The sequence below is a fragment of the Diabrotica virgifera genome, chromosome 4 (genome assembly GCF_917563875.1).
Source record: "Diabrotica virgifera virgifera chromosome 4, PGI_DIABVI_V3a".
Lineage (NCBI taxonomy): Eukaryota > Metazoa > Arthropoda > Insecta > Coleoptera > Chrysomelidae > Diabrotica > Diabrotica virgifera.
Window position 1 is genome coordinate 102601211 of NC_065446.1, and position 16768 is coordinate 102617978.

The 16768-nt window shown below is 35.4% G+C and overlaps 1 protein-coding gene across 2 annotated transcripts in view; it reads right to left on the minus strand.

Moving 5' to 3' along the window:
* Window positions 1–5277: 5277 nt before the first annotated feature.
* The window catches only part of LOC114326701 (zinc finger protein 521), a 109996-nt gene continuing 98505 nt past the window's right edge, over window positions 5278–16768 (minus strand). For both annotated transcript variants that reach the window (XM_028275119.2, XM_028275118.2), the window contains 2 exons: window positions 14938–15362; window positions 5278–7178 (listed from right to left, as the gene is read on the minus strand). In XM_028275119.2, the coding sequence (XP_028130920.1) occupies window positions 5433–7178; window positions 14938–15362 (2171 nt within the window). In that variant the 3' untranslated portion in view covers window positions 5278–5432. The remainder of the gene's footprint in view (window positions 7179–14937; window positions 15363–16768) is intronic.

The window sequence follows — 16768 nt, forward strand, 5'->3', positions numbered from 1 at the left end:
TCCAAAGACTAGTCAGGGCTTAAACAACAAAACTCCTTTGCACGTTATTTATAATATAAATGTGAATGTCACTATCTGTGTTAGTTTGTTACATTTCTAATTCATAAAAACTATTATGTGGACAGTAGCAAATTTCATCATAACTACAGTGACGCACCAGGTGAAAAGAATGTTTTACTTTTATATTTGGTAAATAGGGTACATACTCGTATACATTTTTAAGGACTTATGTAACTATAAGTAATTTTTGCTTCAGCCAAATCGGTTAAGGTACCGAGTGTTTATTATTAAAAGTTTTTAATCCCAACAGAAACAGAAAATCGAATTATTTAACTACAAGAACATAACTACAACTAGTGTAACCAAAATAAACAGGATATTCATCATTTATAGGTAGAATGTAGGTATACTACCATAAAACCTTTATCTTATAGGATCTAGTTTAGATAAAACACTCACTTATTAACAAATCACTTAGGTAAATACGTATTTATGTTCTTTAACGGTATCTTACTTTGCCCTGGTTTTGGACTACCTCGAAAACAGCTGAAATTCTGTTAGTATAACCTGGTGACGTCACTGATCTATACCTATATTATTAATTAAGTATAGTGAGAGAGGATTTTTCCATCCCGTTATTAAAGTAAGTAATATGTGTATAATAGTCTATAATTTTTCATATTGTTGTACGATTTTTAAGTTTATATTAAAATGTTTGTGCATTCAGAACTTCTTGAGTTTTATTTCACTTTTCTTTTACACATAATAACATAATTGATACACTAAAAATAGTATCATCTAATCCAGTCGCGTAAGAAACATCATAAAAGAAACAACTGAAGAAGTAGTAGGCATGAAACTTAAACAAAGAACGGGTGAATGGTTTGACTAAGAATGTCAAATTATAACAGAAAGATAAAACAGAGGGCATTTACTAATGCAACAGAGGCACAGAATCTAACAAGCAGAGGAAGAATATAATAAATAACTACGTAAAAATCCACCGAAATCCACGGAAGAAAGAAGAGAGAAAATACGAACAAAGAACTTTATGTAATACAAGAACTAAGTAAGCCAACAGAGACAAGAAAGTTTTACCAGAAACTGAACAAAAGTAGAAAATCATGCAAACAAATAATAGAGATAGGGAGGGTAATATATTGACAGAACAGCAAGAACCACTAAGAAGATGGACAACACATTTGAAGGAAAAGCTTAAGGGAGATAGAAGGAAGGCGAACCCCTGATATATCATTAGACCAAGACCAAGCAGACAATAGAAGAGGGGCGAAGTTATCAGTAAGAGGGGCAGAGTCATTAAACAGTGGACAAAATTAAATACTTAGGAGTCTGGATTACGGAAGATCTAAATCCGATCAAGAATAGAGTAATCAAGAGCAGCCTTCTTGAAGATGAGGAAATTTCTGAGTAACCAAAGACTTTATCTGCGAATGCGATATCGGATGGTAAAAAGGTATATCCACTCTATTCTTCTTTATGGTGTCGAAGCCTGGACTATTAATGTTTACTTAATGAGAAAGCTGAAAGCTTTTGAGATGTGGCTTTTTAGAAGAATTTTGAAAATACCATTAACCGATCATATTACGAACGAAATGGTGTTGCACAGAATTGGAAGAGACAGAGAACTTTTGACAGCAGAAAGAGAGCATATTTGGGGCACATACTTAGAAATTATAAGTACGAGTTGTTGCAGCTGATTATGAAGGGTAAAATCGAAGGAAAATGAAGTATTGGTAGACGACAAATATCCTGGTTGAAAAACATTCGCGACGGGACCGGGTTAAACACACAGATGCTTTTAAGAAAACCAGAAGATAGAGACGAGTTTGCAATGTATATATAGGTTATAGCCAACCTTCATTAGAGGAGTCGGCACTAGAAGAAGAAGACAACAGAAAAATATGTTCGTGTAGTTCAGTTATAGGTGAAATTAAGTGTTGTGGTACGCCTAATTCTTTTAATATATACCTAGTAGATAGTACCTAGTAATATTTTTTATAAGTGTTGCCATTTGACCCTGTCGAACGCTCTATAAAACAAATGTAGTGAGATATTGAATTCCCTAGATTTTTCTATTATTTGTGTTATGTTCAGGTGTTCTCGAGTGTCTACTGTTGGTAAATCCAGTTTGTTCTAGTTCTTGGGGTATTTCGCTTTGTAGGAAAGTTTGGACCTGGTGCTTTGTTATACTTGAGCTTACTGATCTCCAATCTTATTTCGTTGTCGAGTATATTAGGTTCTTCCTCCATTTCTTCAGAAGTTTGGTAAACCAGTTCCTGGCGTTGATGATCTGCATTTAGATCCCGGCAATATAATCTCCATGTCTCTGTATATTTTCTCTGTTGGTTCTTAGTATTACTATTTGGTCTTCAACGACCCAATTTCTGGCTTTAAAGTCTCTTGTTACAGGCCGTCCATTAATCACGTGATGTTTTTTTAATCCCCTCCCTCTTGGTGATACATAATGAGGTTTAAGACTAGCAGAGCTGTTGTAAGTACCGACAAAAAGTACTGAAGTCTTAAGTACTAGTATTTATTTAAAGTATCAGTACCAAGAATAAATAAGTACGAAGTACTTCGGTTAAGTAGTACTTGAAAACAGTAAATTTAAGTACTTACCCAGATAGCATGTAAACTTGTGGCAAGTTTGATTCTTCTTTGATTTTACATTGCTGCATCAAATATGACTAGGCAAGTTTGTGACAAGTTTGCTACAATATTGTTATAACAAAGATGATGACTCAAGTTTGTAGCAACTTTGCTGCAAGCTTATGGCTGCACAGTTCAGTTCGGTTCGGGTTTCGTTCGGTGCCCTGACTGATGTCACGCCCACAGCAACGAAAGTGTTGCCACCCGGAGGGAAATTTCCATTTTTACACAAGAATTTTCAACATAAAGGAAAACGTCTAAAAAGTGAATTTTTGCTCCAGTCCAAATTGTAAAATATTTAAACAAAACAAAATATTTGAAAATAATTCAACATGTTTTCTCAGATTTTGTAAATAGGATAAATTTTTTTCATAAAAGTGAGATTTTTTAAGGTAAGTTGAGGGAAAAGGCTCACTCGACAGCTGGCAACACGGGAAAAATATCCTTGCTAAGTACGCTGTGATAATTATTTGTGGTTATGTTCTACATGCTATATTTTTCTTCGAGTTTTTAACTTAAATTTTTTATTATCTTAATATTAATTATTATTAATTACGCTGGAGCTTATTTTCTTCAGTTTTTCATAGACCAACCTGCTTATGGTGATTACAGATTAGTATTATTTTTGCTTTCCTGGCATTGAGGTAAGTTTTTTTTGTATGTTTTTTGTAGCTTCTAACTGTTTGTACATGTAGTAAAATTATATATATTTGTAGTATATGTAGTATTATATAAATTTTAGGTTTTATTGTAAAATTGTTACTTTAATATCCTTTTACATCTTTTAATAGCATAGATTAATTATGTTTACATGTACAGCAAGAGTTTAGAACAATTTCTTTTCTTTGTTTCAGAGCTGATAGACCAATTCGAGCATCCTAATATGAAGTTAAGGGGTTTAATGTAAGTTCCAATGAATAATTTTAGATAATAAATATAGGTATTGTATTTTTAGATTTTATTTGAGTGATTAATAAATAGTTATATAACATGGTATTGTATTTTTTATTCACCTTGTTTTATTCAAATTGTGGCTAATATGTCAAAACAAACCTTAAGCAAGTTTGTATGAAGTCTGAAAAAACAAACTTCATACAACAAAACAAGACAAACCTTCAGCAACTTTTGTTATATCAAGTTTGTATCAAGTTTGAACTTCATGCAAGTTTGTCACACTGTAACTAGCAAGTTTGATTTAAACTTGCTGCAAGTTTGCAGAGTTGCCATGGCAAACATGCAGCAGGCTTTCAAGTTTGATGTGTCAAACTTGTTGCAAGTTTGAAACTAGTTTATACTGTTATCTGGGTAGTATTAAGTAACCGATTTGTGTACTTAAGCACCTACATTTAAAATATTTGGTGCTTAAATATCGAGTTTAAGTACAAGTGCTGACACGTTTGTTCTATGTATGACAGGAACATTTCATTGAAATTATGGATTAGAATACTTTAATACTAGATATTTGCAGTACTGTTGAATGAAATGGAGAGCTGGATGTTTAGAACAGGAACATATAAATAAATTACAATAATTTTGTCAAAAGAAAAATAAATGAAGATACTCAGAGTAACGGGAATATTTTATTAATAATATTTATTTGTCGGATACACAGCCCCTTATAGGTATAACGTGGCTCTCAATGTCTTTACATATATTGTGATATTATTGTTATCAGCCTTGCATCTTCGTTTTATTTCTTTGTTGAGCTTTCAACAAAGTTGAGCTTTCTCAAACTACATATTTCCCTTTCAATATGTACACCACTTTGACAAAAATTTCTTCTGGTCTTAATTATTTTAAGGGTTTCGTCTGTTATCCAGGGTTTCTATTTCACAGGATTATTTAGATTTGGGCGACTAATTGATGTTGTTACACAATATTTAATAGTCTCTCATGTTTCTTGTGATGTACCCTTACGCATAGAGGGCATACTTTTTTGCATTTCTTGCAGAAGATCGTCTTTCTTTCTTAGTTCCATCCTCTTTGTCTCTCCCCGTTTGTTGGGTGCTTTAAGTTTGAGCTTTACTTTACCTACGAAGAGAGTAGCATCTGATCCGTATATCGCCCCTGAACATGATCATAACTGTTTGGATTGATGATCTCCAGATAGTATTAGTGAGAATGTGATGAATTATAACTTTTCCAAGTAAAAAATCGGCGTACATGGTGTTTAAATCGAGTATTCATGATGGAATAGTTAAGTATAATAGCAAATTCGATTAAGCGGTCTCCTCTTTAGTTTATCTGAGCTATGTCAATTCTTTGACCTATCCTGATTCATTGACCTATTCCCAGTACATTCATTAGGTCGTCATTCTGTGTAGTGTTGCCGACTTTTGCACTAAAGTCACCGCATACTAAGGTTAACTATTTATGTGGCATGTTGGCGATTGTTGTTTCCAATTTTTCTTAGAATTCCTCAACTTTTATGACGTCTGCGGCGCTGGTTTGCGCGTAAACTTGTTTGACATTGAGTTTATGTGGTTTGCCTTTCAGTTTAAGAACTATCCTATCGCTCACAGCTTTGAATTTGACTACACATTTTTGTAACCCAGAAATCAACGTATCATTCCAGAATCACTTGAAATAAAAAAAAAAACTACAAGGTATAATTAGGTGTAGGTTTTAATGAAGACAACCTATTATAAAAAAATACTTATCTAATAAAACTTACACTCGAAATCAATGACAAATTAAACATTCATGAAAAACCTAAAATTATTATAGAAAAGTGGCGTCTTAACTTACTGAAAGGACCCTCGTCAAAATGGATGGGCAGTGATGGTATGAGTCCTCAGATCCTTCGGTAGATCAAAGCCCATGTTACAAATAGAACAAGAGAACATTGGTTTGCTTTGGGATGCTGGATTTGGGAAGCTTCTTTGCTTGTCATGAGTTTTTAAATGGATGGTCAAGGAATTTTGCTTCTCGAATACTCTGTCGCACTGGTTGCATCTGAATTCAGTCTGAACGTGCTCCTTATGGTACTGTCTAATATGACCACCAAGTGTATCAGACCTGCTGAAGGCGGCGTTACAGTATTTACAGGGAAACTTTGGTTTGTTAGGTGCCATCTTCGATTGAGGGCCATCTTGTTGTTGTATTAGCATCTTCTGCTCGTGCTGTTTCTGGCGTTCCAAGAAATCATGAAGTCTTTTGTGGGTTTCGTATTCATCTTGTGTCGTAAAGTCTTTGTTGCATGTATTGCAACGGGGAATCAACATAATGGCACTGACGCTTCTATGCTTCTCCAAAATGTGAACCTGTAAAGCTGTATCGTTGGGTAGTTCTGCCAAGCATGTACTGCACTGGTGCCTTGGCTCATCAGAAGGTTCCTCTTTAATTTGAATCGGTTGCACTTTAAGCAATTTAGGTTTAGCTGGTGGAACGTGCTTCAGTAACTTGCCAGTTCCGTCGTTTTGGGCACGTTTGTGCCAGCCGATGTGGGTTGTTAGAGCTCCAGCAGATTGGAATGATTTACCGCAAATAGTACAACTGTACTCTTCAGGTTTGTAAACTTCTTTTATTTGCTTCTTACCTCTTTCATCGTGTTCTCTCGACATGTGCAGGGAGAGAGCTGCATAGGTATCAAATGGAATTTTGCAGTATTTGCAGAATACTGATCGAGAGGGTGGTTTTGACTCGAGAATATGCTTGTCTTTGTGTTTCTTCAGAGCAATCTTGCTTCCAAATGTCATCACGCAAACATCGCAAGGGAAGACCAAACTGGATCTATCCCCATTATCATATGGAGTTTCGACCGAGTTATGATGGTCTTGTTTGTGTCTAATCAACTCTTCATTGGTTTCGAACACTTGTTGGCACACTCTGCATACTGCCTTCCTCACCATCTTCTTCGCAACAGGATTAATATTAATTCCATGGCATTTTAAGTGGTTCTTCAAGTTATATTTGCTGGAAAATACTTTAAAGCATCTCTTACATGTATGATAGGATTCTTCCTCAATTTCTTTCTTTGGTTTCAATAAAGTCATCTTATTGGCACCAGCATCTGCTGGTACTTTAGAATGGATTTGAATGTGTCTGTAGTAAGCAGCTCCAGTAGTACACACCTTGTCGCACTCCTTACATTTTTTAGGGTATGTATCCACGTGTGGTGTTTTTCTTTCTGGATGTTTGCTTCTGTTGTGTTCCCACAGGCCGTTGTAGTTATTAAACTCCTGATCGCAAACATCGCACTTAGATTTCTTTGAAGTAGTTTCGATCTGTGGTTCTAAAATTTCCATAGTTTGCAATGGTTCCATTACTTCTAAGTCCATGTTATCGTCCATGTTTTCCATACCGTCCACGTTATCCATAGGCTCTAGTTCGCCGTGGTCTTGTTCAAGCTTGTGGTTCATTAATTCATCTTGTGTACTGAACACGAATTCGCAGACTTCACAAGCGAATACTCGGTCACCCGGTTCTTCTCCTCCTTCCACGTCATCTTCTCCTCCAGGACTTATCATAGTACTCGTGTATGATTGTGTTTTCGAGTCCCTGGATATCTGAAACAAAGTAAATATAACTGTAGATGTGGAAGCATAAAATAAATTAGAAATAGCACAGATCAAAAAACATTAAACGAAGTTTTTAGGTAAATTAAAATAATTTTTCCTGGACTGATTCGGAATAAAAGTGACGAAATAAAATAGTTATTATACAAAACGGTACATTTTTGCAAAATGGCTACAAATAATAATGTACAAATATTTGAAGAATAAGAAAGAGCTATAAACGGATTAGCAAATCGCATTGTTACAATATTCAAACTATTATTATTGCAATATCGCATACATACTATTATTGATTATTTGAAATTACAGTTGGAAAGCAAACTCTTTATTTACAACAAATCACAGAAGGGATCAAGTTTTCAAGGCAATTTGCTGTCCAAGGTTAATAGACCAGTATATCTGTGAAACAATCATTGATTTCAGGTAAAAATCTTATACAGATATTTTGAAGGTTCTAAAAGATACATGTGAGGAGCTGATGAAAAATTAGTGAAAATTTCTTCTTCTTTTTTTGTGTAAACTGACTGTCTCTTTTTTAATGTGCCTCCAGTAAGTTGTAATTCCCACGGTTATTAGACTTTATTACGGTTGTCTTGTCCGACGGTGGTGGGGAGACATATTTTTGACTTCACGTCACAAGAGTTTACATTCCCATATTTTTAAATGATTTTCGATCATTGAATGTGTGTTATTGTGTATATATGTGTATTATTTGTGTTATTATGAAATAATTAGACAAATAGTACACATTTTATCTTATACCGGGTGGTGAATCGTAAAAAGGGCCATAGGAAACTCAATGTAAAATTCTGAATTGTTGAATTCCTGCTTCCCTAATTATTTTACATCAAAAGTCATGAGAGAATACTTGTAGAGAATTAAAATCTGTATTAAAATCAAAAGTTAAAATTGTTCTACGATTTAAATGCATTCCAAAATTTTGACAAATATATACATTTGCCACAATAGGTATGCGTGTAAAAGTAAGGCCACACGTTACTATTTAACTGACAGTGCTCACACCATTGACTGGATAAAAAAATATTTATTATTAATCCTTTCTCCGCAACTGAGGGTATCTTATCAACTGTATTGTTTTTAAACAATAGATGATAAAATAAAAATATTGACAGTTAAAAAATGTGAACATTATTGCATTGTGTGTGGCCTAAGTTTGGGCTGAAAACTAAAATGTATTACATTTTTACAAAATTTTGGAATATGTTTAATTACGTAGACCAATTTTAATAGTTATTTCCAATACAGATTTCAATCCTCTACAAATAGTTTCTAATGTCTTTTGATGTACAATAATTATTAGGGAAGGTGGAATTCAACAGTTCAGAATTTTACATCGAGTTAATGCAAAATTTTGACGCATGTCAAAATTCTCAATGTGTTTTAATTGTATTCATTTTTTTCGAATCCTGAGAAAACTAATAAATATTTTTGAAAAATTTAAACTCAGAATGAAAGACTACATTATTACCGAGGGCTGAAAGTCCCTGAAAACTTCTATAATGTTTATTTTAATACGTTACAGGGCTGAAAATAAAAGAGAAGTGTGATATTTAATTTCAAATATTTCATTCAATAGAATCTGCTTGTTTATTCTAAGGGACTTTCCGCCCTCGGTAATAATGTAATCTTGCATCCTGCGTTTAAATTTTTCTAAAATACTTGGTTTTCTCAGGATTCGACAAAAATCATATTACGATTTAAATGACAGTAAACTCTCGTGACGTAATCTCACCCTTAATGTTCATTGGTTAGTCGATTTAGGCAACCGTAGTAATGTCTAAGAACCGTGGTAATTCCATCGTTTTCATGGTCTTCCCACTGAACGTCTTCCTATTGGAGAACCGTCTCTCGCCGTCCTTACTATTTGTTGGCATTCGGCTTATGTGGTCGTCCCACTCTACTCTTCTGTTTTTGACCCAGTTATTAATATTGTCCACCTTGCATCTTCGTCGTATATCTGCACTTCTAGCTATATCCGTCAGTGTCTTACAATCGATTTTTTGGAAGTGTTTTCATCTCTGCTGTTTGTAGTATTCTTTTTGTCCTTTCTGTATCAGGTCAGATTATTATTTCATTCATAGAGATTCTGACCAATAGAAACCTACAAGTATAAAAATTACAGCGATATTTTTTGATAATTTCCCGTCGTCAAGTATTTTACGTCAGATGCATTTCGTTGCTAAGCAAAAATACATTCAGTGACATTAACGACAATTAATGTTTTACAACTTGTCACAGAAAACAGCAAGAAACAGGTTTAGCAAATATTCACGCGAAGATATCAATAAAATATTAGTTAAAATGGTTTAAAAAGTTAGTTTTATTCATGAAATAATCTTAACGAATTACTCTCGAGCTCGAATTATGGATTTGTTTTTCCCTCGTGACACTTTGACATAATTTCATTCCTCTTCGTGTCGTGAAATTAAAACTGTCAAAGTATCACTCGGGATACAAATCGATCATTTTAGAGCTCTCGTGTAATTACTACTGATCATTTCATTCATAGAGATTCTGACCAATACAAACCTACAAGAATAAAAATTACAGCGATTATTTTTGGATGATTTTAACTTCCAATCGTATAGTAAGATATTTGATCACATGTTTAATTTTGTCCAATCAGATTAAAATTATACTGAGAATTATCTACTGTAGAAAATTACCGATAGAATTTTTTTAAGTAGATTGTTTCTGTTTAATGGCAACGAGTTTCCTAGTTTTGACAACTGTCACATTTAAGAAAATATCCATAATATACGTATTAAAAAATAATCTTACGAATATCACACGACATTAAGAATAAATAAGAAAATAATTTTTACTCAAATTTGTTGTCATTGGGCAATAGACACGAGAGCCTGCAGGGCTCGAGAGAAAAATTTTCGAAAAACTGTCGCATTATTTTCAATTTATTCTCACTCTCTTGTGATATTATACCTGAAAATTTTTGATAATTTCTCGTCGTCAAGTATTTTACGTCAGATGCCCTTCGTTGCTACGCAAAAATACATTCAGTGACATTAGTGACATCACTGTCCAACAGAAGAACAAGAGCAACATACAAAGGAAAGCTTCTATCAACAGCTGGAGATAGTCAAAGATATGATAGTGCGCCAAAAAATGACATCAAGATTATAATGGGTGATATGAATGCTAAAATAGACAAGGAACCGCAGTTCTATGGCACAATAGGAAAACACTCGCTGCACAATGAAACAAGAGAGAATGGGGAGTTTTTGATAAATTTTGCCACCAGTAAAATATGGTTATAAGTTCCACATGCTTCCCACATAAAGACAGAGGTACATAAAATGACATGTATTTCACCAGATGGAACCACAACAAATCAAATTGACCATGTGCTGATAGACAAAAGGGCAGCCAGTAGTATCTCCGATGTGAGAACACGACGAGGAGCATGCTGTGGATCAGACCATCTTTTACTACAAACCAAATTTAGATGCAATATTAGAGTTAACAGGGAAAGAAACGAAAGACAACAAAGGACAAACAAACTGGACCTGGAAAAACTGAAGATCCAGGAATGTAAAGAGAAGTTCGAACAAGAAGTCGCAAATGAGTTAAGGACGCTAGAACTGCACTCCATAGAGGGCAAATGGAGTAATATCAAAACAGCAGTACTGACAGGCTGTCCACCCTGGAAAACAAGAAAAAGGAGAGAAGATGAGCATGGTTTGATGACGAGTGCAGACAAGCAATAGAGGAAAGAAATGAAGCACACAAAATGTACATAACAAGAAGAACACGGGAAAGACGAACATTATTTGAAGTCGCAAGACGGAAAGCAGACAAGATATTATGTAGAAAGAAAAAGAAAGCCTATGAAAATAGACAAATAGAAAAAATTGAAGAAAATTTCAAAAACAACGAAATTAGAGGAGCTCACGAATAGCTAAAAAAGATAAGAAGTGGGTATAAACCTCAAACAAGTCTATGTGAAGATGTAAGTGGGCAAATAATCAGTTACCAACAGAAAGTCACAGAAACCTGGAAGCATTATTTTCAGACCCTACTTGGAACACAAGTAGACACGGAAGATGAAATGGGTATGAACTACATAGAAGAGAATGAAGTGGGAAATGGAGTAGAAGCTCCAACTATAGAGGAAGTTCTCAAAGCTATTAAGGCCCAGAAAAACAATAAAGCTCCGGGAGTTGACGAAATACCAGCAGAACTGTATAAGGTAGGTGGCGGCCACCTAGCAAGTCGCATCCACGCGCTCATCAAAGACATATGACAAGAAGAGAAAATACCGACGACTGGAATAAAAGTATAGTATGCCCGATCTATAAAAAAGGAGACAAACTCCAGCGCAAAAACTAACGTGGAATCTCTCTACTATGTACAGCATATAAATTCCTCACGTATATCATAAACCAGCGGATCCAACCACTAGCAGATTATTGGAGAGTATCAGACGGGCTTCCGACGGGAAAGATCGACACTGGATCAAATATTTACAGTCAAACAGATCTTGAGCAAATCATGGGAACACGATATTGATGTTCACAACGTGTTTGTAGACTTCAAACAGGCATACGACTCAGTCAAAAGGAACAAACTATACTATATATTTGCTTAATTGGCAATATCACACAAGCTAATAAGACTTATTAAAGCCACAATGGATGAAACTCAGGCATGTGTATGAATAAAAAACCACCCGACAGACTTTTTCAAAATTTCGCAGGGGCTAAAGCAGGGAGATGGGCTGGGCTGGTCCCAACATTGTTTAACCTGGCACTGGAGTATGCGGTTAGGCAAATTCAAACTGGACGAGGAAACCTACTGACCAACCGAACGGTTCAACTATGGCCGCTTATGCCGATGATATTAATATTAGGAGTAGAACATCAACAGGAACACAGGATCACAGGAAACATACGCACAATTTAAAAAACCGACAAAAATGCTAGGTCTGGAAATTAACACAGAAAAATCAAAAATAATGACTCAGACGAGAAGAAATATAGTCCCACAAAACATTATACATGAAGATGACATTGAAACGGTTGGAAAGTTTACATATCTGGGAGTAGAAATATATGCCGACGGATCAGAAGATGGAGAAATACGGAAGATAATAACGCAGGCAAACAGAGCTTTTTACCCTCTCCCATATATTTCGGTCTAGTCTAAAAGCGTCCACCGAAATACAAAGATGAAAATCTATAAAGCTTTAATTCGACCAATAACATGCTATGGCACTATGGCAGTGAAGCCTGGATCCTGAAAGAAACATCCAAAAACAAACTCGTCACATTCGAAAGGAAAATACTGAGGAGAATACTAGGACCTGTGAGGGAAAACGGAATCTTCAGAAGTCGATACAACAACGAACTTTATCAACTTTATAAGGAAACATCCCTGTCAGACTTCATTAGAATACAAAGATTGCAATGGATCGGACATGTGATAAGAATGGGAGAGGATAGGCTACCAAAAAGAGCACTGAATGCTAGAATGCAGGGAAAGAGACCGGTTGGAAAGCCAAGAAAACGCTGGGAAGACACAGTAAACAGCGACGCACAAGCCCTTTTAGGAGTCCGTGTATGGAGAAGCCACAGACAAGCAAGGGTGGAGGCAAATAATAAAGGAGGCCAAGGCTCAATTTGGGCTGTAGTACCGTAGAAGAAGAAGAAGACATTAATGACAATTTATGATTTACAACTTGTCACAGAAAACAACAAGAAACAGGTTTAGCAAATATTCAGGCGAAGATATCAATAAAATATTAGTTAAAATGATTTAAAAATACAGTTTCATTAATGAAATAATCTTACCGAATTACTCTCGAGCTCGAATTATCGATTTGTTTTGCCCTCGTGACACTTTGACATAATTTCACTATCCTTCGGGTCGTGAAATTAAAACTGTCAAAGTGACACTCGGGATACAAATCGATAATTTTAAAGCTCTCGTGTAATTACTACTGATAATATCCAACCTGTGATTGGGAGACGCCAGTTAAAGAAGAACTCTTAAATTGTAATATACACATAGTTTCAAAAGTCATGATTCACCCCTCGTATTCACGATGTTTACGCTTTTATAAATCCGTATCTTTATCACATATTTAATGGGCCTCTTATTATAAAAAATATACCTTTTTGGTTTTTTATTTGATTTGATTACCCATTTAATTGACCTGGTTTTGCCAAGATGTAAACATTTGAAAAATTTATTCTGGTGAAATTTTTGAAAACGTGATTAAAAATGAATCGTACTTTAATTTCTGAGTTGGACCGTATAAGAATTATCGATTTAGTTGAAGAAGGCCATTCACAGCGGTTCGTGGCGGAAAGAGTGGGTGTTTCTCAGAGTGATGTCTCACGGATATGGAATAGGTTCCTTGAGACAAACTCGATACGGAATAGAGCTGGTCTGGTAGACCCCGAGTTACCAATGATCGACAGAATAGATATATCAGAATTTCCATCTGTAGAAATTCTTCTATGTCTGTACCAGCCCTCCAAAGAGAATTCAGGCATGCTACACGAGTCAGAGTATCGTTGTCTACAATAAGAAGAAGAATTTTAGACTCACGTTTGAGGAGTCGTCGACCAATAAGAGTTCCTCAGCGACAACCTAGACATGTTTTGGACCGCCTTCAGTGGGCTCAAGAACACATACAGCTCCCCCAACAATTTTGGAATTTTGCGCTTTTTTGAGACGAGACCAGAATCTGTTTAAATAGTGATATAGTATTTTTACTACAAAAACGTTATTACGTAGGTCAAAATTTTTGACGTAAGAGAACTGTCAAAACATTAGAATGTGACTTTTTATTATTGCTATGTTTATTATAAACACGGCAATAATGAAAAGTCACATTCTAATGTTTTGACAGTTCTCTTACGTCAAAAATTTTGACCTACGTAATAACGTTTTTGTAGTAAAAATACTATAACCGGCGAATTCGTGTGTGGCTAGTTGTGCAGCTCTTGTTGGCTCTAGCCATACACAAATTCGCCGGTTATCACTATTTAAACAGATTCTGGTCTCGTCTGAAAAAAGCGCAAAATTCCAAAATTGTTGAGAGAGCTGTATGTGTTCTTGAGCCCACTGAAGGCGGTCCAAATCATGTCTAGGTTGTAGCTGATGAGCTCTTATTGGTCGACGACTCCTCAAACCTGAGTCTAAAAATCTTCTTCTTATTGCAGACAACGATACTCGGACTCCTGTAGCATGCCTGAATTCTCTTTGGAGGGCTGGTACAGACATAGAAGAATTTTTACAGATGGAAATTCTGATATATCTATTCTGTCGATCATTGGAACTCGGGGTCTACCAGACCGAGCTCTATTCCGTATCGAGTTCTGGTCTCCAGGAACCTATTCCATATCCGTGAGACATCACTCTGAGAAACACCCACTCTTTCCGCCACGAACCGCTGTGAATGGCCTTCTTCAACTAAATCGATAATTCTTATTGGTCCAACTCAGAAATTAAAGTACGATTCATTCTTAATCGCGTTTTCAAAAATTTCACCAAAATAAATTTTTCAAATGTTTACACCTTGGCAAAACCAGGTCAATTAAATGGGTATTCAAAGCAAATAAAAAACCAAAAAAAGGTATATTTTTTATAAAAAAGGCCCATTAAATATGTGATAAAGATACGGATTTATAAAAGCGTAAACATCGTGAATACGAGGGGTGATGCATAACTTTTGAAACTATGTGTATTATATAGGTAAACATACCTTCAAGTTCAAATGAGTGGTTCGATGTTGATCAAGTTCCGTCTGGAATTGGAAAAACTTGCCGCATTCCCCACAAGGTTTCTGCTGATGCTGCTCTGTCAAATGTATCTTCCACTCTAAAGACTTAAACATTCCGCCGCAGTCGGGGCACGAATACATCGATTCTTCATCCTCCAAATCCATGTCTTGCATATCTTGTGAATCGTAGTCGAATTGTTGTTGCTGTCTATGCTCCTCGATCTCTTCAGGTCTGTGGGTTTTGTAGTGTCGCATCATGTTCTTGTACGAAGAATATTCTTTGGTACAGATCGGACAGCTTCTGTTGTTGGTTCTTGGAGTGTACAAATTCGTATTGGAGTCAAGTGGAATGACTTCGTCCAATTCATCTTCTACGAAGCGGTAGGATGACTTGCGTTCTCGTTTGCCTGTAACAAAAAAATCCTCATCAAATGTCAAGGTCAGCAAATAAAGAACCATCAAAGGAATTGTCTTTAAGAGTATGGAATAGAAAATAGACTTTTGTTTGCACAATTCGCAGCAGCAAATAATCATGTAGTTATCAGTAATAACTTCCAGGAAAAATATATCCATAAAGAAACTTGGAAAATACCAGGAACCAACGAATTCAATCAAATTGACCAGATCCTCATCTCAAAAAAATGGGCAACAGACCTAACTAATGTCGCAATTTTGCTCCCACGAGCATACTATCTTGTGGAGGAAAAATTGCGCCAGAAAATCGTGACAGTGGTAAAAGAGACAAATAGTAGAATTAAAAAATTAAATGTTGAAGGATTCAAAAACCCAACAAAAAAACAAGAATACCAAAATAAAATGCTCTTCAAATAAAACTTCACAGATCCGAAGAGGAAGAAAGAAGAAACTACAGAGGAGGAATGGAGACAATTAAAAATAGTAACAACGGAATCTGGAAAGGAAACTGTTGGAAAAGCCAAGAGGCCAAGAAATGCGGAATGGTATGGTGATGAATGCAGAACTGCAGTAGAGGAAAAAAAGCAAGCTAATCAACTTCAAAGAACCACCAGAAATAGCAGGGAAACTTATAACGAGACAAGTATACAATCAATTAGAATATACAGAAGAAAAAAGAGAGGGTTTGACAGAGAGCCTTTAAGAGACAACAGACACGAAAGCAGCAGATTCTATGAAAGAATATAAGAAAGCACACAGTCCTCTAGACCAAAATTGACAATATGCAAAGACAAGAATGAAGAACTACTTACAGAAAAGCAAAAAAGACTCTTGACAGACAATGAAAATTACAAAGAAGTAGTTCAGATAATAAAAAAAGAATGGGAGAATTATTATAAATTGAAACAGACTGTATGACTTGTACACACTTCTAAATAGGTCAAACCGGCAAACAGGTGTATGTTCTCAAAGAAATTGAAAGTGTGTAAAAAATTTTAATAATCAGCTAAGTACTTTCAACACATAACGTGCCATCATTAGAGCTTCGTCCTCTTATAAATCCTTCATAGAAGAGCAATTGTTAAAAATCACATGATAAATCATGGATACTGGGCAAAAGCCACAGATATCGGGTATAAAACCCTTGAATTTAAAAGTTTATCACATCTAAATTCTCTTTTAGTTTTAAAAATTACAACATGGCTGCGTCAAACCATTGTGAGTTCACGTGAACAGCTGAGCACTGTCATTCATTAAAATGATAAAGAAGGATCCTTCTAGATCCTTAAACTAAAAAAGAATTTAGATGTGATAAACTTTTAATTTTAAGGGTTTTATACCCGATATCTGTGGCTTTTGCCCAGTATCCATGATTTATCATGTGATTTTTAACAATTGC